This window comes from Megalobrama amblycephala, linkage group LG18, assembly GCF_018812025.1.
Source record: "Megalobrama amblycephala isolate DHTTF-2021 linkage group LG18, ASM1881202v1, whole genome shotgun sequence".
NCBI lineage: Eukaryota > Metazoa > Chordata > Actinopteri > Cypriniformes > Xenocyprididae > Megalobrama > Megalobrama amblycephala.
Window position 1 is genome coordinate 30,104,103 of NC_063061.1, and position 25,224 is coordinate 30,129,326.

General features: G+C 35.3%; 1 protein-coding gene across 3 annotated transcripts in view; it reads right to left on the reverse strand.

Annotated features, from left to right (window-relative positions):
- Positions 1-25,022, reverse strand: part of whrna (whirlin a) — a 62,864-nt gene extending 37,842 nt beyond the window's left edge. The window contains exons 1-2 of one of the 3 annotated variants that reach the window (XM_048167032.1): positions 24,673-25,022; positions 16,187-16,312 (exon numbers count right to left, since the gene is read on the reverse strand). In XM_048167032.1, the coding sequence (XP_048022989.1) occupies positions 16,187-16,312; positions 24,673-24,867 (321 nt within the window). In that variant the 5' untranslated portion in view covers positions 24,868-25,022. The remainder of the gene's footprint in view (positions 1-16,186; positions 16,313-24,672) is intronic. The other 2 variants (XM_048167031.1, XM_048167030.1) reach the window with 2 other exon arrangements.
- Positions 25,023-25,224: the final 202 nt, after the last annotated feature.

The following is a 25,224-nucleotide window of genomic DNA, read 5'->3' on the forward strand; positions in this document are numbered from 1 at the left end:
GATTCACAAACTTTCGCCAGTTCCCGTCTCCTCCTTCCCTGAACTTTAAACTTCATTATATCACATAAAAAATGTACTACTTAAACTAAATTGAAAATGTACAAAATAAAAGCTCATTCAAAATATTAATAAATATTGTAAAAGTATATAAATAATACTAAAATAATAATACTCTTTTTCCAAGGACCCCCAGATATGATGATTACCTTGAAAGGGCCCCCTTCCAAAAACATAAAGCCATTTATATATTTTAATGTAAAAAAACATGATATTTTAAAGGCAATATGTTGTTTTGAAAATTTAAATAATGACTGTTAGTGAAAATGTAAATATTTGACTAAAAAAAGGATAAAACAATAATAAAATACCAGAAAATAAAATTTCCAACCATCCTTTAGAAAGTAGAATGACAAGTAGAATTAAACAGTGATAACGTAAAAAAAAATTCAATATCTTAATGTGTTAACTATACTTTTTTCTCTCAAATTACATTTTAAATTTAAAGGGGACCGATAATTTCCCTTTTACAATTCGGTTGTTAAGTCTGATGTTACGCTGCAGCGATTCCGGGTCCAAACGCTCTATCTCATACCACAAGAAAAACAACAAACGGTGCTAATATACACACACAGTGTGGTGTAATACTACAAAAACATTATAATTATAACCTTTATCTCCATACCAAAATTCCAGATGGCCAGACAGTGATTCATCTTTTATAAATCATTAAAATATTAATATCTGTGACGCTGTGAGCATGGAGACTGTTGTGTAGACTGTAAGTATTTAAAATGTTTAACTTTTTAAAATGTTTGATGTTTAATATGAATAAATAGCGCTCATAAACGGCCGTCGATGGCATTTGCAAGTGAAACGAGTTGAGGCTTGGACCCAGAAACGGCGCTCTTTACGTCATGACTTAACAAGCGGATATGTAATACAAGTCTCTGGTGTCCCCAGAATGTATCTGTGAAGTTTCAGCTCAAAATACACAGATCATTTATTATAGCTTCTCAAATTTGCCCATATTTGGATGTGAGCAAAAACACGCCGTTTTTGTGTGTGTCCCTTTAAATGCAAATTAGTTGCTGCTCCCAGCCCCCTTTCCTGAAGAGGGTGGAGCTTTAACAGCTTGCGCTTCGGATACACATCAAACAAAGCTGGAGAATCTCATGCAGCCAAAATGATGATTGTCACTAACGGTGTTCAGCCTTACATTGTTCAAACCGGAGTTGGACACTGATGGAGAGACTTCATCCAACATCCAACTTATATAATGGATGTTTCTGAATGGTTAGTGGATAAATTTATGTAGTTGCTGTGGAGTTGATTCAACTCATTGACTAGCATGTGCCATCATGTTAATCTTATGTGCAAATCCAGCATTGAATTGACCCAGCTCGTCATAGTTCCTACCAGCCGTTTGCTGTAGTCCTTAAACAGCGAATTCTTTAAAAGAAAATATCTCCCTTTGCATTGAACTTTGAGCATCATAACTTTGCAAATGTTGTTTATGTAAAAAACAGCAACATTACACACTAACTAAAGTTAAAAAAGTGAAATCATAATCAACCGCCCCTTTAAATACATAGAATATATGGCATTCCAAATGACTTTAATCTAGACACTGGATTTAAAAAAAAACACTGGATAAAGAGAGAGTGAGAGAGAGGATTTTGCCTCCTTATTTCAGTCCACCACATGCCACTGAAATCAAAAGATTCAATTTAGATGGCAAGGCATGTAGTCCTGCTTTTACTGTAAATTTAATACATCAATCGCTTCATTTCTCAGTATTGGATGAGAAACTGAATTGTCACCAAAAACAGAGACATGCTGTAGCTTTAGTTCAGTCCTGTGCTACAAATGTGCCACACATTTCTTCTGCATCGTTCTGACAGTCTCCCAAGACAATATCCTCATCTCATCCATTCATCCTCCCACTCGTTGATCTTCTCTTTATCTTTTTCCCATGCTCCCTCTGCTTGTCACTCATTTATCTCACTCATAGTTTCTTCTTTTGTCAGTCTGACTCTGAGTAAAATATGTCTCTATGTGAAGCTCTTACTGTGGGATTAACTCATCACAACAGCAAACCGGCTCAGTTTCTCTTTATCTCACCCTCTTTCTGTTTTCATCACTATCTTCTTATCTCAGTTTCATTCCAGGTCTCTTTATAGATCAATACCCGTACTGCCCCTTTGCCAACCCAAAGACGCTTGAAGGTAATTAAAGAGGCTTTGCAGTAATCGTGATATTAATAAATTATGGTGTTGTGCAGCTTTGTTTTCCCAAAGAACACATGAGAGCTATTTGAAATCAATGCAGCAGATACAAGCTCTTGCTTTCTCTAGTGAAAATCCGATCATTAGCTCAGGTTTATCTCCCGGCATTTCTTTTCAGTGTATCACTCCAGAGTGTTCAAACACCATGAGATACCAGATACGGTTATTACAGGAAACACATCAAACCGCTGAGGATGTGAGTGAGGACTCTGAAAAAAAAAAAGATTAAAGTTGTTCCAAACCTGTATGGCTTTCTTTCTTCTGTGAAACACAAAATGAGAAATTCTCAAGAATGTGCACGCTGCTATTTTACAAAAAAACACTGCTATAAATGGCTATAAACCTCCAAAAAGGACAAAAAAAAACCACCTTAAAAGCATCATAAAAGTAGTCCATATTGCATATATTGAAACTTGACTTCTGTTTTAGGAAACATAAAAAGTATCCATCTTTCCTCCATCTATTCCTCCATCTCTTTTTTTATCTTTCATGCATTTTGCTTCTTGTCCTGAAGGAATTTGTAGCTTCAAAGCAACCTGCAGTTATTCATTTTCAATGAGAGATGTCGATTTAAAGCAACATGAGAAATAACTTCATGCAAATGAGCAGCGGGTGATGCTGTGACTACCAATGGGAATGCATGCGGTCGACTAGAAAGTTGAGCAGACAACAAGAAACCAACAGCAAAGACTCAAAGGCCTCCAGAGATTTCATCGCTGTCAGTGCCAACACCCTTCAGAGTGAATGAGGAAAATGCTTGGCATTTGGAAAAACGCCTGCCCTGACCACGGCATCCCTGACATTTCTCTCCTTCCTGCTTCTCTATAGTGATGGAGATGATGGAATAGAAAAAGGATGAGAAATCGGCTTGGCTGCTTGTTTTCCCCAAATTACTCCAATATCCTGACAGCGATCAGGAACAGCGGCTAATGCAAACAGCAATCACGCTTTGTTAGAAACCCAGGTCTGTGAATCTGCTCTACTGTTATGTCAAATGTCAGAACATAGCGTATCACTCGTTCTTCATTTAGCAAAGTAGTTTAGAGGTTACTGCTGTACACCAAATACAAGAATATAAGCATCTATCTTTACACATATATTCAATTTGTCACCTGCAAGGTTGCTGTTGAGAATTTTCAAATTTGTTATCTTAATACTATTTTCATAAGTACTTTACATTGCTTTAGTTAGACGCAGGGAAAGCTGTTCGTTGGCATTCTCATTCATCTCAATGTCAGTTGTTTTGCTTCTTGTGCTTCATGAGCACAGAAACATTTTTGAGCCATTTACACAAGGTATGAATCTCAAGTGACTTGATCACATTCTGGAAATGCAGAAAAATTACAACAGAATAAAAAAGTCCCAAGCCCTTCACTAGCTTCTGTGGGATAATATGAACTAATCAACTTTAAATGCAGCAGACAGGTAAAAATTGAACTGTAAAACCCGTTTTTAAATACTCTATAAAGGGTATGCATTGACGTCACTTTCCCGCAGGAACACGCTCCCTCAGCTGGGCTGAGTGACAAAAGAGCTGCTGCATGACTGGATTTAAAAGGGGAAACTGCAAAAACGTGAGTAAAACAAACGATTACACTAAAGGTTGGACTCGATAGTGCTCCTTACAACTTGTCAAAGAAACCTAATCCATGGATATTGACATGCAGCCAGGAATCGTGACATTTATATGCCTGATTTTGACGCCAGGGAAATACATAAAGCAAATCTGCCCGTGAACATTTTATATAAATACAATATAGGTAGGTCTAAATCCGAGTGATCACTTAAATCAGTGTTTTATATATATATATCGTCATATCGTCCAGCCATAAAACTTGAATAGTTTATTTAAAAACACCCAATTATGCAGAATATAAGATGGTAAATATTTAATTGATGAGTTGCCAACACAATATATAGCGTATGATTTTACCCCAAAATCCAACATTTTTACACAAAATGATAACTGAAGATCCACGTTTCTTTGCCTTTCTGTGAAATACAGCGATTTATTTGCTTCTTTTTTCTTTAGCTTTTGGCAGTCTGTAAAAATATACCTCAGATTTCTCGTCAAATCTATTTGTACATACAGTCAATCGCAAAGCTCTTTCCCATTTTAGATGTGTTTTGTGTGTTTTTCGTGGCATTCATGCTGAAAACCAATGCTGCCACTCAGTCTTTTTGCCACTCAGTGGGCGTGACCGCAGTCCTGACGGCCGACGGTGACGTCATGTGCAAACTGTCCATAGTATTAAAAAAGTAACTGTCATAAAATACTGTGTACTTTTAAAAAATGTAATGTTTTTAAAGGCCAATTCACACCACACAGACAATCAAGTTGGCCGCTGGATTCAGAACTTTATGAAAAATAACTGTCATGTTCACACTGCCCTTTAAAGGTGCCATCGAATGTTTTTTTACAAGATGTAATATAAGTCTAAGGTGTCCCCTGAATGTGTCTGTGAAGTTTCAGCTCAAAATACCACATAGATTTTTTTTAATACATTTTTTTAACTGCCTATTTTGGGGCATAATTAGAAATGCACCGATTCAGGCTGCGGCCCCTTTAATTCCTCGCGCTCTCCGCCCCCGGAGCTCGCGCTTGCCTTAAACAGCATAAACAAAGTTCACACAGCTAATATAACCCTCAAATGGATCTTTACAAGATGTTCGTTATGCATGCTGCATGCATACATCAGATCATGTGAGTACAGTACTTATTTGGATGTTTACATTTGATTTTGAATGAGTTTGATGGTGCTCCGTGGCTAAAGCTAACATTACACACTGTTGGAGAGATTTATAAAGAATGAAGTTGTGTTTATGAATTATACAGACTGCAAGTGTTTAAAAATAAAAATAACAACGGCTCTTGTCTCTGTGAATACAGTAATAAACGATGGTAACTTTAACCACATGTAACATTACATTAGCAACATGCTAACGAAACATTTAGAAAGACAGATTACAAATATCACTAAAAATATCATGTTATCATGGATCATGTCAGTTATTATTGCTCCATCTGCCATTTTTCGCTATTGTTCTTGCTTGCTTACCTAGTCTGATGATTCAGCTGTGCACAGATCCAGACGTTAATACTGGCTGCCCTTGTGTAATGCCTTGAACATGAGCTGCCATATGCAAATATTGGGGGCGTACATATTAATGATCCCGACTGTTACGTAACAGTCGGTGTTATGTTGAGATTCGCCTGTTCTTCAGAGATCTTTTAAACAAATGAGATTTACACAACAAGGAGGAAACAATGGTGTTTGAGACTCACTGTATGTCATTTCCATATACTGAACTCTTGTTATTCAACTATGCCAAGGTAAATTCATTTTTCCATTCTATGGCACCTTTAACAGACACTGACAAATGTCTTTACGTGTCATTTTTTTGCCTGAAAAGAGGGCATACAAAACGAAAGAGGTCGAGGGTGAAGCCGTGGTTGCTGCGACGGGAAAGACGAGGGCGCATAATTGAATTTATGCAGAGAACTGCAGTTGATCTGGACAAACTGTTTCATTAGAAAGATTAAATACTCCAGATTCGATATTTGTCCACTGTTTATGATAAAATTTGGTTGCAGTGACAGAAGTGCAAAATAATCATTTGCTGTGGTTTATTTGTGTTATTTGTGTAGGGCTTTTAGTCCAAAAGTGTGCATACTTGGAGAAATATTAATATATTTACACAAGCTAGTTTAATATTTATCATTTCTATTCATTATCCACTGATTTATGCGATCTGGTGACATCATGCGATGTCTGTTTGTGTTTTCTCTAACCAGAGAAATGTTTCTACACGTGAAACATGAAGCTAACAAACACGATAGTATATGATTTGTATGTGATGTGTGATTTTCATGAGGTTTGGGGTACTTTCATATCAATAAAGGATGTTTACATTAGAGTACATCAGAGTTTGTTGGCATTTGTTGGAAAATCATATCACACTGCTCAGACATTCAAAAACCCGACAAACACTGATTGATTGTTCAGTCGGGTGAAACCAAACGTTTGTTGGTGTTTTTCTTTGCAGTGTGAACTGGCCATCCAACAAAATTAATTCTCTTGAAAAACAAAAAACAAACAAACAAAAAATACATAAATAAAAAAATAAAGCTTGCCAAAAATATCTGCAGAACATCTCCATCAGAATACATTTTAATGGCAGATAAATGAAGATCTTTTGAAATTTTCAGCCACAATCATCAAATCCACCTGTGAAACACACTATATTCCCTATACATACAGTACATATGTATTATACTTTAGGTTTTTTTTATATAGACAACTATTCTGTATTTTTGTTCTTTATGTTATTTAACTTTTTCAATCACTGTTTTAAGTTTAGTTTAGTTTATTAATTATTTCACAAAAGGCTACACTGTAAAACCCAATAAGTTCAGAATACTCAAAACATTTGAGGAACTCATTTTTTTAAAGTTGGTAGAACTTAAAATTTTTGTGACAAGTGGGGCGGGGCTGAGAGCCATGGAAGCGGATCAAGGCCAGTGTGGTGCACGGGTGTCTCTCACTAACAATCCCGTCACCAGCATCCCTTTCCTAACTCATCATAATGTTAATTACATACAGTTAATTTACATAAACATCACATTCAGATCTTGGTTAAATGTTACATAGCAAATAACACATGCTATTATAACTACCAGAGAGACACATCATTACATACTTGCATAAATGTAATCAAACAACATATGTGGTCTTAAATGTTTTGCAGCTCATCCTCAACCTAACCACAGGCTCTACTCTTCACCACAGTGGTAACCCTACAAAACTAACATAACAGAACTCCCCTGAATCCCAACATAACACAACATTAAACATTAACTTATATCTCCATATGTTAATCTTGTGCAAAAACACACAAAATAACACTTCATTTCAACAGTTATTTATATGGTCTGACGCAAAGCATGCTGGGAATTAGAAATCTGCTGCAGCTCAACTCAATCATATTAAGTTCAGCTTACTACAATGAAATTTTGAGTTCATGCAACTTTTTCCTATTAAGTACAATGAACTTTCATTATTATTTGAGTGAAACAAACTCATTTAATTGAATTAATTTCACTGTTTGGTTTTACAGTGTATAATAATATTTTTTAATATGGACATTTCATCTCTTTCGTCTTTCAATCTGTCATGTCATCATTCTTTTATATCTGTTTTAATCACTGTCTCGGTCCTTCTCACTCTCCATCTTTCTTTCTGCCATTCTCTGATGACCTGTCATGCTCTGAATACGGACATAGTGGTGCTTACCCCATCCGTTCATTCATTCATCATTGTACTTAATGAGCGTTTTAGACTTACGGCTACACCAAGAGTACTTAAAATTTGAGTAATGCTCACTCACAAAGGCAGGAGCAGCAATACAGACAGATATGCCCACAGCACAGACGCTTCTTCTGTAAAAGTACCATATTTGTCAATCACATAGAAGCGCGACCATTTCTAAATGGATTACAAATGTGCAAAAGTAGTCACGTTCACAGTCTAAAAAGCTTTTATTAGTCCAGAGGGACTTTTCTTATGATGAACAGCTTACTTTTCTGAAAGGCCTATGTGTATCAGTCTGTGGATATGTGCTTCAAGAGTTGAAAACTTGCAACCGAAAAAGTCCCCAAATATTACAGTAAAAGTATATGACTCCCCTGGGCGAAAGTTTCCACAGCAAATGACTTTCTTCTAAAACTCCTCAAGGACCAAAGTGAATTGGCTTTATGTGACGCAGGGTGGATAGCTGAATGGAGAAGGAACCGGCGCTCAATATAAATGATAAGAATCTTGACAGCTTTAAAAAGTATGAGCTATAAAATATAATTAAGGTGAAAAGCACGTCGGGCAAAGGTGAAGGGACATCTAACTGCAGATCATATATATTCAAACAATTCCCTGTGTCATTTGCAAGTACAAGAAAGTACTATAAAATACTCTGAGGTCCTGTGATTATTTTCAAGGAAAGTGGCAGGGCAGTGTTATATGATTTTAACTTAAAGATCAGCTTCAGACTTTTCAGAATTTACCATAAAAATGTTTGGATCTTGCTAAAGAATTTATCTGAAAAAATAAAATAAAATAAAATAAAATAAAATAAAATAAAATAAAATAAAATAAAATAAAATAAAATAAAATAAAATAAAAATGTAGTTGTTTCATTGAATTTACTTGACAGTTTAAAAAATTATGCAGTTTATGCAAGGGAATGTTGGACTAAACTAAACTAAAATAAAATAAAATAAAATAAAAATGTAATTGTTTCATTTAATTCACTTGACAGTTTGAAAAATTATGCAGTTTATGCAAGGGAATGCTAGAATAAAATAAAATAAAATAAAATAAAATAAAATAAAATAAAATAAAATAAAATAAAATAAAATAAAATAAAATAAATGTAGTTGTTTCATTGAATTTACTTGACAGTTTAAAAAATTATGCAGTTTATGCAAGGGAATGCTTGAATTAAATAATAAAATAAAATAAAATGTAGTTGTTTCATTGAATTTACTTAGTTTAAAAGATTATGCAGTTTATGCAAGGGAATGATGGAAAAAATAAAATAAAATAAAATAAAATAAAATAAAATAAAATAAAATAAAATAAAATAAAATAAAAATGTAGTTGTTTCATTGAATATACTTGACAGTTTAAAAAATTATGCAGTTTATGCAAGGGAATGATAAATAAAATAAAATAAAATAAAATAAAATAAAATAAAATAAAATAAAATAAAATAAAATAAAATAAAATAAATGTAGTTGTTTCATTGAATTTACTTGACAGTTTAAAAAATTATGCAGTTTATGCAAGGGAATGCTTGAATTAAATAATAAAATAAAATAAAATGTAGTTGTTTCATTGAATTTACTTAGTTTAAAAGATTATGCAGTTTATGCAAGGGAATGATGGAAAAAATAAAATAAAATAAAATAAAATAAAATAAAATAAAATAAAATAAAATAAAATAAAATAAAATAAAATAAAATAAAAATGTAGTTGTTTCATTGAATATACTTGACAGTTTAAAAAATTATGCAGTTTATGCAAGGGAATGATAAAATAAAATAAAATAAAATAAAATAAAATAAAATAAAATAAAATAAAATAAAATAAAATAAAATAAAATAAAATAAAGGTAGTCGTTTCATTGAATTTACTTGACAGTTTAAAAAATTATGCAGTTTATGCAAGGGAATGCTAAAATAAAATAAAATAAAATACATAAAATAAAATAAAATAAAATAAAATAAAATAAAATAAAATAAAATAAAATGTAGTTGTTTCATTGAATTTACTTGACAGTTTAAAAGATTATGCAGTTTATGCAAGGGAATGATGGAAAAAAATAAACTGTGTTTAAAATCTCAGGCCTCAGATTGACAATATCAGGTAATGGAGCAGTGGTTCTTCACTAAAAACTCTGTTAAATAAATGAAGTCCTAAAAAGCCTTTATACTTTTTATGGGTTTTAGTAATTTGACCGTTACAAACTGCAACACTGCTCCCATTAAAGTGTCTTATCATTCTGCAGCCAAAAAGAGTCTTAATTGCATTGCTCATTATCCATTTAATACAGTTATAGTAGAGCAGCCCAAAGTGAGACGACAATAAAGCACAGACAGTACAACATATACATTCACATAAAATAATAACACCACAGAAAAGCACATCCAAAATAGGAGGAAGACAAAAACAGAAATAGAATCTGAGGCTTCAGTGAGTGCACTGATTAACTCCAGCTCTTCTGAGGTCAGAGGGGGTTTTGTGCTCTGTAACACTGAGGACCAGAGACCGCTCAGTGCACAAGCCCATTATTCCATCCAATTAAAACTCCATGAGCTGCATCTGCCTCTAAGACCTCTAACATTTTACATCTCTGGTTCAACTTCCTAAACCCCAGGGTTGGAGATAAAGATAAACTCAAGGAGTGATATAAGACAACAGATGTTGTGTGCAAACAAGTGCTGGTGTTGCCTCTGGATGAAAGTGCTACTGCGGTCATAATCATTTCAGAGATAAGACTAAATTCATCCATCACGACTGCCCTGAATGTATGATAAGCACATTCCTTTGTGGCAGTGAAAAAACAACATAGGACCCTATTAACTTCAGAATTAAAATTTCCTGATAATTTACTCACCCCCATGTTATTCAATATGTTTATGACTTTCTTTCTTCAGTTGAAAAGAAATTAAGGTGTTTGAGGAAAACATTCCTAGATTTTTCTCCATATAGTGGACTTCAATGGGGACCAGTGGTTTGAAGGTCTAAATTTTAATGCAGCTTCAAAGAGCTCTACATGATCCCAGACGAGGAACAAGTGTCTTATCTAGCGAAATGATTGGTCATTTAAAATCGCAGAGCTAGTGTAAGACGAGCATTTGTGGTTAAAAAGAATGTAAATTTATATATTTTTTTAGACTGGATAAGACCCTTACTTCTCAGCTGGGATCATGTAGAGCCCTTTGAAGCTGCACTGAAACTGCAATTTGGACTTTCAACCCTGTTGAACCCCAGTGAAGTCCACTATGTGGAGAAAAATCCTGGAATGTTTTCCTCAAAAACCTTAATTTCTTTTCGAATTAAGAAAGAAAGACATAAACATCTTGTATGACATGGGGTTGAGTAAATTAAGTGAACTAATCCTTTAACTCCCTGAGGTCTGAAAACGCGCCGGCGCGTTTTGCAGGATTTTTTTCACATTGCAGCAAAACAGACTTAAAATACTCCGTCATTTCTTGTCATAGAGACATAAGTAATATATCAATTGAAACTATAGAATGTCTTCTTTTATTTGTGTACACTCAGAGTAAAAACACAATGTTGTGCTTTTTGTAAAATAAAGAAAACTAACATGATGCGTGATCTCTCCTCTCCCTCTGAACGAAGTCCAATCTGATAGTTCTCAGAAAATGAACTGTAACTTAGTGAATACTAATGACAAAAAAAATGACACTTACGTCTAAGAAACGTTGAAATGTCAGGTTTTAAATCGTGCAAGTCAAATTGAAAACAAACATTCTGTGTTTATGTAATCTGTATGAAAAGAGAGCCATGTCAGAAGTCTGTGATTCAGCTCATCATCCGCTAATGCGGCCACGCCCACGGAGCCAACGCTATTCAGACGCAAATTCAGAGACAATACATGCATTCATCGTCTCAATCGTGTATTTATTGTCTTGAAAAGTGTTTATTTGGATGTTAAAGCAATGGTTAGCGATCTCCAGAAGACATGCCGTTAGTTCCTAGTTCCTTTTCTTCTTTATATGAATTTGTGGCCTAAAGGTGTACAGAGAGTGCCCTCCGGCTGCAAGTATGAATTGAAAACACCATTCCTGAAATGTCCTTTTCTTCTTTATATGAATTTGTGGCCTAAAGGAGAGTGCCCTCCGGCTGCAAGTATGAATTAAAAACACCATTCCTGAAATGTCCTCTTCTTCTTTAGAATAATTTGTGGACTAAAGGTGTACAGAGAGCGCCCTCCGGCTGCAAGTATGAATTGTATCCATTCGTGTAAAACACAGTATCCAGCGCTCATAGTGATGACAATAAATATTACTTCTCAGTATAGAAAATTGACATAAATATATAAGAATCCATCAATATTTCTCCAAATGTGCATGCTTTTAAGCTAAAAGCCTATATGAAATGCCATAGAGGTAACATAATTGTTCAGACACTTTGCATCACAGAAATACATTTTATTTTAAAGAATATAATAGAATACCATTATTTTAAATTGTAATAATATTTCACAGTATTGCTGTTTATGATGAGCTGAGACATTATTACAGAGGGTTTTTTTCACAGCCTACCTGACTGAAAGGCCTCATTAATTTTTACATAATTCTGAAGCAAAAACTCTAGTCTACAACTTCCAATACCCAAAAGTCTTGTGAACACAGATTTAATATACTTTTTTTGGCCTTATTTCAGTGACTTAAGTTTTTTGTTTTTTCAATAACCACGCATAAACATTATTCCTTCAAAAATACAAACATGTACATACATGTTCCTCACATATTATATTTATTATTATTATATGTTTATGAACAACTGAAAAAAGCACAAATGTCAGGGCATGTCAAAACTTCTCCAAGCCCCAAATCAGCCTCAGACATTTCAAAAGAATTTGAGCTTGGCTGTAGTTAAATCAGAAGTACCTTGCCCAACACTGCAATAACAAAGTATTTTAACATCAAAATCTGTCTCTGCTATGCAACATGTCATCAAACGACACATACTGGCAAAGTCAATTTGTGATTTCTGATTTGAAACTCCAAACTGGAAATTTGATCAAAGTCGAAAAATTCTGGTCCTCTCAATTGAATGGAACACAGCATTAATATTTATGAAGTCCAGTAATTCCAAGATGGATCACTTCCTGCTCCTCCTGCTTTGAGCAAAAAAGGATTTGTTGCCAATACCAATTTATACCACTTTCCTGACAGAATGGTATATATGGGGCTGCACATATTGAAAGCAACCTCTCTACAGACCCCCTGGCCTTACATCCATCTCATGGGACCTGTTGGGAAATGGATGGTTCATCCACATGGTTCCATTGATCTGTGCATTTGTGTTTTTCTGCTTGTGTATGTCTATATTGGGGTGTCAGGTCAGGGGTTCATCTGCTGCTAACACTATAATAACACAATCACTCTGAGTGCAGGACTATTTGGATGAAAGCTATTTTTTTTTCACTCTGAAGTGGTGGCTCATACTCAAGAGGGCTTACCTGCCAATTTTACAGCGAAAGTTCATATAGCGACCACAGCAGTAAAGCTACAAAAAGGACAAAAATACACCAAAAAAAAAAAACCTATAAAAAATACTCCATTTTGCTCACAAAATACTTGTAATTTTGTGTAAAGATTCTTCAAAATTACTCCTTTTGTGTTTCAAAGAAATTACGGAAGCCCCGAACCACATGGTGGGGGAAAAAAGAAAAAAAGAAAACTTAACTTGTTATTTCGACATAAGTCGTCATTTCAAGATATTAAGTCATTATTTCGACATAAGTCGTTATTTAAACATAATATCTCGTTATTTCGACATACATAACTCGTTATTTCGACATAACTCGTTATTTCGAGATATTAAGTTGTTATTTCAACATATCTCATTATTTCGACATCTCATTATTTCGACAACTCATTATTTCGACATCTCATTATTTTGACATAACTCGTTATTTCAACATAATATCTCGTTATTTCGAGACATTAAGTCGTTATTTCAACATCATAACTCGTTATTTCAACATAATATCTCGTTATTTTGACATAAGTAACTGAAGACGTTGGATTTTGCGCGTCTTTTATTAAACTTGATATATAAAGTTATTTTGACAAAGTTATTTTGTCAATTATTTTGTCAAAATAATGAGATATGTCGAAATAACGAGTTATGTCAAAATAATGAGATATGTGGAAATAACAACTTAATGTCGAAATAAGATCTGTTGAAATAATGACTTAATGTGTCGAAATAATGAGATATGTTGAAATAATGACTTATTCCACCATGCGGTTCAGGGCTTCCGTAAGAAATAACAGTCTATAGGTTTAGGGTGAATAAATGATAACAGAAAACTATCCCTTTAAAGTACATTAGTGTTCAAAAGTCTGGGGTTAGTGAGATTTTTTAAAGTTTTGATAGAAGTCTCTTATGCTCACCAAGGCTGCATTTATTTGATAAAAATTATATTAAAATTTCTATTTTAATATATTTTAAAATGTAATTTCAGCCATTACTCTAGTCTTCAGTGTCACATGATCCTTCATAAATCATTCTAATATGCTGATTTGGTGTTCAAGAAACATTTCTTATTTTTATCAATGTTGAAAACAGTTGTGCTGATTAATATTTCTATGGAACAGTAATACATTTTTCAGTATTCTTAGATGAATAGAAAGTTCAAAAGAAATATAAATCATTTATAACAAGTCTTTACTGTCCCTTTTGACCAAAAATAATGGCTCTGCTGAATAAAAGTATTAATTTCTTTCAAATCTTACTGACCCTAAACATTTGAACAGTAGTGTATGTGTTTATCATATTTGTGCCATGATAAATGCAGCTGCTTTCATGTTTGTGAGCCCCCACATCAGCACTGGGGTATTATAAAAACACAGCTTCCTGCCAAACTTCTGTCCAGAAATCCTTCTCACATCTCTCTTCTGAACAGACATATGGCCTGAAGATAAAACATCCAACACTCTCTCCACAGAGCGTATCTGGATCAACCTCCCTTTAAACTGCATTCTCCTCTCAATTCCATCATGATTGCACAAAGCAAACTGCCAGCTTTGAAAAGAGCTTAAAACTTTCTCTGACGCCACATAATTATGATATTCACCTCAAATTGTGTCAAAAAAAAAAAAAAAAAAAGGGCCAAGGCTCATTTAAAATGGACTGTGGCAAAGTGGAAAACTGTTCTGTGGTCAGACGAATCAAAATTTGAAGTTCTTTTTGGAAAACTGGGACGCCATGTCATCCGGACTAAAGAGGACAAGGAAGTTATTATCAGCACTATACCCAAGTTGTTATCAGCACTCAGTTCAGAAGCCTGTATCTCTGATGGTATGGGGTTGCATGAGTGCGTGTGGCATGGGCAGCTTACACATCTGGAAAGGCACCATCAATGCTGAAAGGTATATCCAAGTTCTAGAATAACATATGCTCCCATCCAGACGTTGTCTCTTTCAGGGAAGACCTTGCATTTTTCAACATGACAATGCCAGACCACATACTGCATCAATTACAACATCATGGCTGCGTAGAAGAAGGATCCGGGTACTGAAACAGCCAGCCTGCAGTCCAGATCTTTCACCCATAGAAAACATTTGGCGCATCATAAAGAGGAAGATGCGACAAAGAAGACCTAAGACAGTTGAGCAACTAGAAGCCTGTATTAGACAAGAATGGGACAACATTCCTATTCCTAAACTTGAGCAACTTGTCTCCTCAGTCCCCAGACGTTTGCAGACTGTTATAAAAAGAAGAGGGGATGCCACACAGTGGTAAACATGGCCTTGTCCCAACTTTTTTGAGATGTGTTGATGCCATGAAATTTAAAATCAACTTATTTTTCCCTTAAAATGATACCATTTCTTAGTTTATATGTCATCTATGTTATATTCTGAATAAAATATTGAAATTTGAAACTTCCACATCATTGCATTCTGTTTTTATTCAAAATTTGTACAGTGTCCCAACTTTTTTGGAATTGGGTTTGTATATTTTATATATATGTATATATATATATATATATATATATATATATATATATATATATATATATATATATATATATATATATATATATATATATACACACACACACATACATACATACATAATTCCCTTTTTGGTTGATTTATATTATAATTGATCATAACGCGTTATGATTTAATTATATATATATTTCACTCCTAATTTGAGCTAGTTCATTACATCTATCAATCAACAAACTGTTGGGGTTTATGGGGTGCCTGCTGGATAGTGGGCAAAGAAAGAACGGTACATCTTGGTGGGGACTTTTCATACATTATGAAGTCTGTTTACTAAGCTGCTTTCCTCATAGGGCCCCATTGGCTGCTGCTCACAATGTAGGTAAAATTTAATACAAAAGACTAAAAGCAAAAAAGAAATACTTGCATATTTAGAAAGGTAAAATCAAAATTAACATGTCAAAGAGTTGTGGAACAATTAATGCATGAAATGAGAGAGAAAGATGGACTAAGGGAGTGTGAAATACTCTCAACAGTGAGACAGTTAGAGGTCACGGTAAAACAAATTAAGGGAAAAGCACTAAAAAAAAATGATAAAATGAAAGGATGTGGGTAAAATAGGCATAAATTGTACCTTCAGTCCTCCACACTCCGCTGCAGACCCTCTGTCCACACCCGTAATGTAGATACCCAGAGAGTATTCAGCCCCTCCACGGATCATGAGACCCAGAGAACGGCCGTCGTCCAGCACCAAATTTACCTTTGAAGAGGAAGGCATTGTCTGATTGATGGCTAAATCAAATGAATGAATTTCACACTTAAAATTCATTTAACATAATTTGTTCTGCTTTTGTCACTACCGTTCAAAATTTTTAAGTCAGTTAAGATTTTTTTTTTTGAAAGTAAGAAATGAATACTTTTATTCATCAAGGATGCAATAAATTGATCAAAAGTGTAACTAAATACATATAATGTTTCAGAATATTTCTATAAAAAAAAAAATGTATCACAGTTCCCACAAAAATATTAAACAGTACAACTTTTTTCAAATTTGATAATGATACAAAATGTTTCTTGAGCACCAAATTTAACATATTAGAATGATTTTCCATCACAGGAATTAAAAAAATAAATAAATTAGAAAACACTTATTTTAAATTGTAATAATTTTTTTTTATTAAACATTAGTGTATCACAGTAGTGTATCTTATTGTTTTATTATATAAAAAATGTGTTTGTGTCATGTTCTGTGGTGTTTTCAGTTTCATTTTCAAGGACTTTTAATTTGTCTTCATTATTTCCTGTGTTTATCTTTTATCAAGGGCTGTGTCTGAAATCGCCCCCTATACACTTAAATAGGGCACTATTTGAGGGGACAGCCATTTGCAGTGGCGTCCAAAACCATAGTGGACATTACCGAGTGCACTCATTCAATCCCACAATGCACCGCAATAACAAGTGTACAACTGATGTACATTCAACGGCTAGAGAATACCCATATTGCACTGTGAGAGTCGCGCCACATGACGAATGAATTCCCGAGTCTGACCGGAGGATGGCACCCGCAGCTGAATCATCCATCCATCCACTTCCCAATGTGGCTACAGCAGTATAAATTTATTTTTTCTTGATTATTAAATTAATTAAGGTTTATACAGGCTAGTTTCCATGACATAGCTCAAGATACATTTTTTTCATGACTACTGAAGCTGCCAGTTTGCTATGTTTAATAAATGATTATTAAACAGCAAGCACAAAGTATGTAAAAGCGACAGCCCTTTCACCCATTCACTCATTCGTTTTTATTCACTCCTTCAAGTGGACTATATTAGTCGACTAATGTAGGGAATAGTGAATGAGGGTATGGGGGCGATTTCAAACACAGCACAGGTTTCTAGCATGTTTACAAAGTCCCTTTAAGACAAGTCATTTCACTCGGCGGCCATCTTTGAAACGCCTCTCGGGCATCCTGGGCATCATGCAATCTCTTTGAATGGGGAAACATCAAATTCTCCAAAACTGTTCGCCAACCTTACGATTAAATTTCGTATTTGAAATCACCAATGAAATCTAACAACAACCGGCTCATAAATTTAGTTTCTAAACGCTCGAATCATGACAAAAAAAACTATTTTTCAGGCTGGATCAAGCTAATGCGCATGCGCAGACCTAAATGCACGTCTCTTCGGAGGCGCGCGTCTGACTGTTTCTATAGAAACCGGTGATTCTAACAGCCGCTGAAGTGATGCGATGACTTTACCAGTCGACGATTGGCTCTTATTTAGAAGGCGGGACTTATTCCGCCATATTGTGCGTTACACTTTGTCCCATTCAAAACAATACAAGTGACATGTCTTGTGTTATTCTATAGTCTTTGACGTTTATCATTGGTTGTCATGGTTACTCATTGTTTAATTAATTTCACACACCTGTTCCTTGTTTTGATCTTTGATTAGTTTTGTATTTAATTCTCTCAGTTTCATTCACTCATTGTTTGCATGCACACTGTTTTGTTTACCCTCATTTGTGGATATCGCTCTTTTGTTTTATTTAATAAAGTAACTGCTGCATTTAGATCAGCTTCACTTGCCTTGTCTCCTTCAGCTTGAAACGTTTGTGCTCTATTTCTTTAAAACACATGATTTGACATGTTATCTAATACAATCACAATCAGACATTTTGAAGTGTGCCATAATACATTACACAGGCTGCTTCACACACGCAAACAAATCTCTGAAATGTGGCATTGACATTACGGTGTGACAAGGAAATTAAAATATTTCCCAACCACAATGTGTTGTTACAATTCACCTCTCAAACCTAGAGCACCCATTACCGTAACGTACAACTATAATTCCCGACTCTAACAACCCGTGCGCCTTAGCGAATGGCAGATCTGCTGAACCAGCAGAGGGACTAATATGACTCCCACGACCTCTTCACAAAGGCAACAATAGGTCTGTGATTAGAATGCATCATAGAATCCCCGCAGAGCCAATCAAACGGGGTCACCGGAGCGCCTGTGCGCTCTGGGAGATCAATGCGTCTTGTCTTTTCCAAACACCAGCACCCACCAAAAGCATCTGTCGCCCACTAGCATGCTGCTTAAAGGTTAATACTAGCCATGCCTGAAAGGTTAAGGTGGCGTAGGGCCATACTGCGTTTTGTGTGTGTCATTGTTCATAATGCCAGACATTTATAAATGTCTCTCCCATGAATGGCTCCTTATATTTATTTTTAATCTTCTTTAGAAGGCTGCTACAGGCTAAATAGATTTCGGCTTCCAACAGAGCTTTTGACGCAACTTTTGTTTCAGTACCGAGAATTTGTCAGAATTACCCTGCAAATTGCTTCACCGCGATGTGAGACCACGAGCAAGCAGGGTAGTAAATCAGGGCGGACCGATGGAGATTTCTGCTGCGCTGTGCAGTACTGATGAAGCCGGCGTGCCACGCTACCGCTCTCGCTTTCAATGGCCGCAGGGCTCAAGAAAGAGAGCATGCTCTCCAATAGCCTTGGCAGATTTACACCTGGATGAACAGCTCATAAAACTCTCCCTATAATCACATTTAACAAATTCTGGCACACAGGTGAGAGTACAAGAAAATATAAGGGTGAGGAATAGTGCTGGGGTAAATTTGAGGAGCGGGCAGAAGTAGGTTCTCGCATTTAAAACGAGCCAAATTTGACAATATACAGTGATTGATTGCTTAATTTGTCTGACTAACAGTGTGTGCTCACACTTCACAGTTCCTTAGGCAAATAATGACATGCAAACAAAACAATTTTTTTCCTCACCCTTCACTGATTTATTTAATTCATAGTTTAAAATTCATAACAGGGCACCTGCGTACAACTGCAGATGTCTTAGTTTGGTTCAGGTCTGATGGAAACTGAGTAACTGTGGAACAGACTCTTGTATTTGTTGCCTCTTAATGTTTCATACATATTCAATATTGTCTGAAAAAAAGACACCTAGCCCAAAACACTAATCCACCAGTTTGGATTTGCTCCTAATAGACAGTATTGTTCTAAATGGAAATGCATCTGCGTCAAGGGTTTATCAGCCGAGTACACATTGTGTATGTTTACCAGAAAGACTTCTGTAAAATGCAAATCGAACACACACACAAATTCACACACACATCGTTGCTACTGTTTTTTTTTTTTTTTAAACTCAATCAAATCAAAGTACCACAAAATGCTTATCAGAAATACCAAAAACATCCCAGGTGAACCAAATCAGGGCTAGTTTATAAAGCGCCACTGCCCATTAGCTAGTGGAGTTGATCACAGATCAGTTTAGCCCAGAGTGCGTGTGTGACAGTGGATAAAAGATGACTTATAGAAAAGGGCAGCGGTCCAATGGTGCTATGGTTATCATCAGCTGGCACAAATAGGATAAAGAGCTTTGGTTTACAGAAATAATAGCATAAACAGCGTTTCATGAAAGACAAGGCAAATTCTTCATTCGCTCCTCTCTTACGCACCAGTGAAAACTCATTTCTGCACTCAACCTATACAGGAGCAGAGCACTTAAAACGACAACCATTTATTGAAGCTGGTGAGCTGTAAACAATGCAGCTTTAACACTGAGTTTTTGAAGGCTCTTGCACATGCAAATGATCAGATGTTCTCCATCCATACTGTATTTCAACAACTATGTAAGTATCGCCAACACCTTTTTTTTAATCTTCAGGGACAAAATACTGTTCAAAAGTTTGGAATTTACAGTGACAGTGTCTAAGGTGTCCCCTGAATGTGTCTGTGAAGTTTCAGCTCAAAATACCTCATAGATTTTCTTTTATTAATTTTTTTTTAACTGCCTATTTTGGAGCATCATTAAATATGCACCGATTCATGCTGTGGCCCCTTTAAATGCTCACGCTCCCTGCCCACGGAGCTCGCGCTTGCCTTAAACAGCATAAACTAAGTTTACACAGCTAATATAACCCTCAAAATAGATCTTTACAAAATGTTTGTCATGCATGCTGCATGCATGCGTCGGATCATGTGAGTATAGTGTTTATTTGGATGTTTACATTTGATTCTGAATAAGTTTGATGGTGCTCCGTGGCTAAAGCTAACATTACACACTGTTGGAGAGATTTATAAAGAATGAAGTTGTGTTTATGCATTATACAGACTGCAAGTGTTTAATAATGAAAATAGCGACGGCTCTCTTGTCTCCGTGAATACAGTAAGAAACGATGATAACTTTAACCACATTTAACAGTACATTAGCAACATGCTAACGAAACATTTAGAAAGACAATTCACAAACAATTTATCACTAAAAATATCATGATAACATGGATCATGTCAGTTATTATTGCTCCATCTGCCATTTTTCGCTATTGTTCTTGCTTGCTTACCTAGTCTGATGATTCAGCTGTGCACATCCAGACGTCCTGCCCTTGTCTAATGCTTGAACATGGGCTGGCATATGCAAATATTGGGGGCGTACATATTAATGATCCCGACTGTTATGTAACAGTCGGTGTTATGTTGAGATTTTTATAAGAAGGAGGAAACAACGGTGTTTGAGACTCACTGTATGTCATTTCCATGTACTGAACTCTTGTTATTTAACTATGCCATGATAAATTCAATTTTTAATTCTAGGGCACCTTTAAATTAAGAACTTTCTATTCATCAAAGAATCATGAAAAAATACATTTGTCATGGTTTCCACAAAAATATTAAAGGCTTAGTTCACCCAAAAATGAAAATTCAGTCATTAATTACTCACCCTTATGTCATTCCAAACCATTTTTGTTCATCTTTGGAACACAAATTAACACCTTTTTGATAAAATCTGTGAGCTTTCTGTCCCTCCATTGACAGCTAAAGTACATGACTATCACTTTGACGCTTCAAAAAGTTCATAAAAAGATCATAAAACTAATCCATATGAATTGAAAATTTTCAATTTCCAAATTTTCTGAAGAGACATTTTAGATTGTTTTATATGATGAACAGATTGAATTTGGCTTTTATTCACATATAAACATTCATCAACGCACACATCAGTTGTGGTAAACAGAAGCTCAAGCATGTTTGCTTGATGCGTGAGAACCAATGAGGATCATTCTTGTGTGTTACGCAGAACGTTTGAGCTTCCGGAAGAGGTTTGTTCGCATGCCTCAGGCAAGTTCGTTTGAGCTTTTGTTTAAAGGTGCAGTATGTAGGATTTCTGTCCGCTAGAGGCCTATTCAAAACAAAGGCGTAGCTTGATGACAGCAAGTTTGAGAGCGGAATCTTGGGACATGTGGTCTCCACCACAACAGATGGTGCAAAAGAATAGGGATAGGACTCGGGAAGAAACCATGTTCATGGATACGATTATTAACGTTACTGTAGTATGAAGCAGAGCAGGACCGAGTGTTGTGGGAGCTGAACGAGACTGCTGGAGCGATTGCACAACACACGCCTCACGAGCAGCTGAACTTTTATTATGCCACAGTCGCCGGCGCCACTTCCGCTTTTCTGGTCATGAGTATGAGGTAACGCAGCTCTGTTTATCATATTAGATACATTTGAATGTGTTGAAAATGACGTTATAACGTTACTCTGAACGTTCGCTCGGCAGCTGCTGTGAGACACTTGTTTGAGACACACTGCAGTAAGATAGATCAATTTTAGAATATCATATTAAACGCTGGATGGCTTGTGTTGATAAATGGCATGCAATTTATTTTAAAACGTATTGTATGGAGAAAATTCTGTATTACTGTTACTAAAAATGAAGCTGCATCTGATTATGCTGTTAGCTACTTGACAAAATTGTGTTTTTCTCTGAGGCATGGTAAAGCATGGTACTCACAAAAAAAAAAAAAAAATTAGATTTAAACAATAAATAACTAAGTAAACAGTAAATAACTAAACGTGTTGAGCTATATAACAACAATTAGTTTTCTGTCTATAAATATATCAAAACAGTTGTTCCCTTGTCTATTAAAACATGTAATATATTAAAGCGTCTTTGGTGTTTCCATGGTTTCTACAAAATAAAACCGGAAACCGAGGCAGACTGAGGGTTAACGCGAGTATGACGCAATTGACAGGCGACTCCTCACACGTCCCGGAGCCTTGGTTAAAATTGCAATTTTCTCACGATTTACAAATAGTTGGAAACATTTGGGATATTGTAAGTACTCAAGTGAACAAAATATATAACACTGGCCTAGTGCTTTTTGGATATTTTACTACAAAAATCTTACATATTGCACCTTTAAGTTTGCTGATCAATGTTTATATGTCTATAAAAGCCTAAATTAAAACTGTCCATCATATGAAGTGAGTCTCTTCACAAAATTTGGACTAAACCACTCAATTTATATGGATTAATTTTATGATCTCTTTATAATTTTTTTAAAGTGTTGCTTTCTATGGAGGAACAGAAAGCTCTCAGATTTCATTAAAAAGATCTTCATTTGTGTTCCGAAGATGAACGAAATTCTTACGGGTTTGGAACAACATGAGGGTGAGTAATTAATAACAGATAACAGTAACAGTAATTAATAACATTTTTGGATGAACTAACTAGGGATGTAACGATTCACTCAACTCACGATTCGATACGATTCACGATACTGGTTTCACGATTCGATTTTCTCACGATTTTTTTTAACAAAATGAGATTTAAATGAGAAAGTCTCTTTTTATTATTTCTCAGACAAAATGCTGTATATTTCTTTGTGAAATTGAAATATCTTTATAACAACTAAATTGAAATTTTAAAACAAATCCTAAATCAAATAAATAAATAAATAATACAAATAAAAGAAATCTCTTCATATGAGTACATGAACAAGACGTTTATTTGCTCTATTACAGGTTGAACTATCTGTAGCCATTTAAAATTAGAGGCAACCACTGCATTTTAATCACAATCCCAACAAAGATGCTGTTTGAGCAGTTTTTAATTTAAATTAGATTGTATAATTTTTAACATCTGAAGCAAAAACAGAATGTTCAGACTTTAGCTTTGTGAAATTATGCTACATAAAACTTCATAAGAGCAGAAGGGCTGCATGAGAACGCAAATTCACTGTCTGACAGCAGGTGGCGCTTATGGAACAGCGGCAATACAGCGCTTCCATGGTTACCGCTCTAAACAAACAGCGCTGTGCGCTAAAACTATTTTAAAAGCCATTGTATGGAAGTAAGATGAAAAGAAAATACCATCTAAACTTTTCTGAACACAGTCAGTTCTCCTCAGCTATACATTCATATAACCCCCCGCCCCCAAATGTATCGCGATTCATTTAGCATCTCAACCGACTTGAATCGTCACATATTTTAATCGATTTTCAACCGGTTCCAGATGCATCGTTACATCCCTAGAACTAACCCTTTAAACATCACAACTGTTTTCAAAATTGATAATAATAAAAAAAAAAAATGTTTCTTGAGCAGCAAATAAGCATATTAGAATGATTTCTGAAGGATTATGTGACACTGAAGTCTGGAGTAAAGCAGTCACATAAAAGGAATAAATTCTTAAAATTAAGTTATTTTAAATTGTATTTTTTTTTTTTTTTTTTTTTTTTTTTTTTTTTTTTACAATAGTACTGTTTTACTGTATTTTTAATCAAATAATGCAGCCTTGGTGAGCACTTCTTTCAAAAACATGAAAATATCATAAAGACCCCAAACAAGGCCCCTTTCAAGGAAAGTCTGTTCACTCGGCAGCCACAAAATCTGACATGAGCTGTCCCATAAATGTTGTTTATTTATGCACAAAATATCGTTAAAAAAGCTTATTTTTCAGGCTAGATGAGCAATGCGCATGTGCAGTCCTAAGCGCGAGTCTCAGGTTTCTATGGGAACCGGAGATTCTAACGGCAACTGCAGTGAAGCAATGACTTTACCAATCAGAAATTGGCTCTTTTACTTAGAAGGCGGGACATATTGCACGTTGCAATTTCTCCAATTCACAAGTAATAGGAGTGAACCGTCTTTCTATATCTATAGTCTTTGCCCCAAACTTTTAAAGAGTAGCGTACATTATCTTAATCGGAATTTAGTCATATCCTCACTATATAAGCATCATGTGAACACATTAAACTGATTGCTTTAACTCGATTAAGGAATGCTATAAATGTGAGCCTTCACCTTCTTCTCATCGCCGTCCTGCAGAAGTTGCATGTGGCTGCGGCCCTGACTGTTAGATCTGCGCAGAGTGGCGCTACGATGCTCAGCCAGCAGGTCAGGTGGTGGGGACACACTGCGCCCCTGTGGATCCACCCAGGTGTAGACATGATTTGTGATATAGCCACCTGGGATACGGCCCACAGAACGCACCGACATAGAGAGCTTTTTGCTGCCCTTCAGCACCTGTGAGAGAGAGAGAGACAGTGACAGAGAGAAGAATAAGTGCAATCAGTCCAGCATGTCTGCTAAGCGATAAAAGGCAAAGGCAGTTATGGGAATGTCAAGATATTCATGTGAAAATGCTAACATTTCCACTCCATATGATAAAGAGTTCCATCAATACTCAAGCCGCACACAGCAAACATAGTGTTGAAGAAGCTACCTGGAAACTGACGCTTACCAAGCTACAAGCTTGGTAAGCAAATAAATACATGGAAGCGTACAAATAAATACATGGAAGCTATTTAAGGAGGAAGTATCTTTAAAAATAATAAAATAAATAAATAATATCTG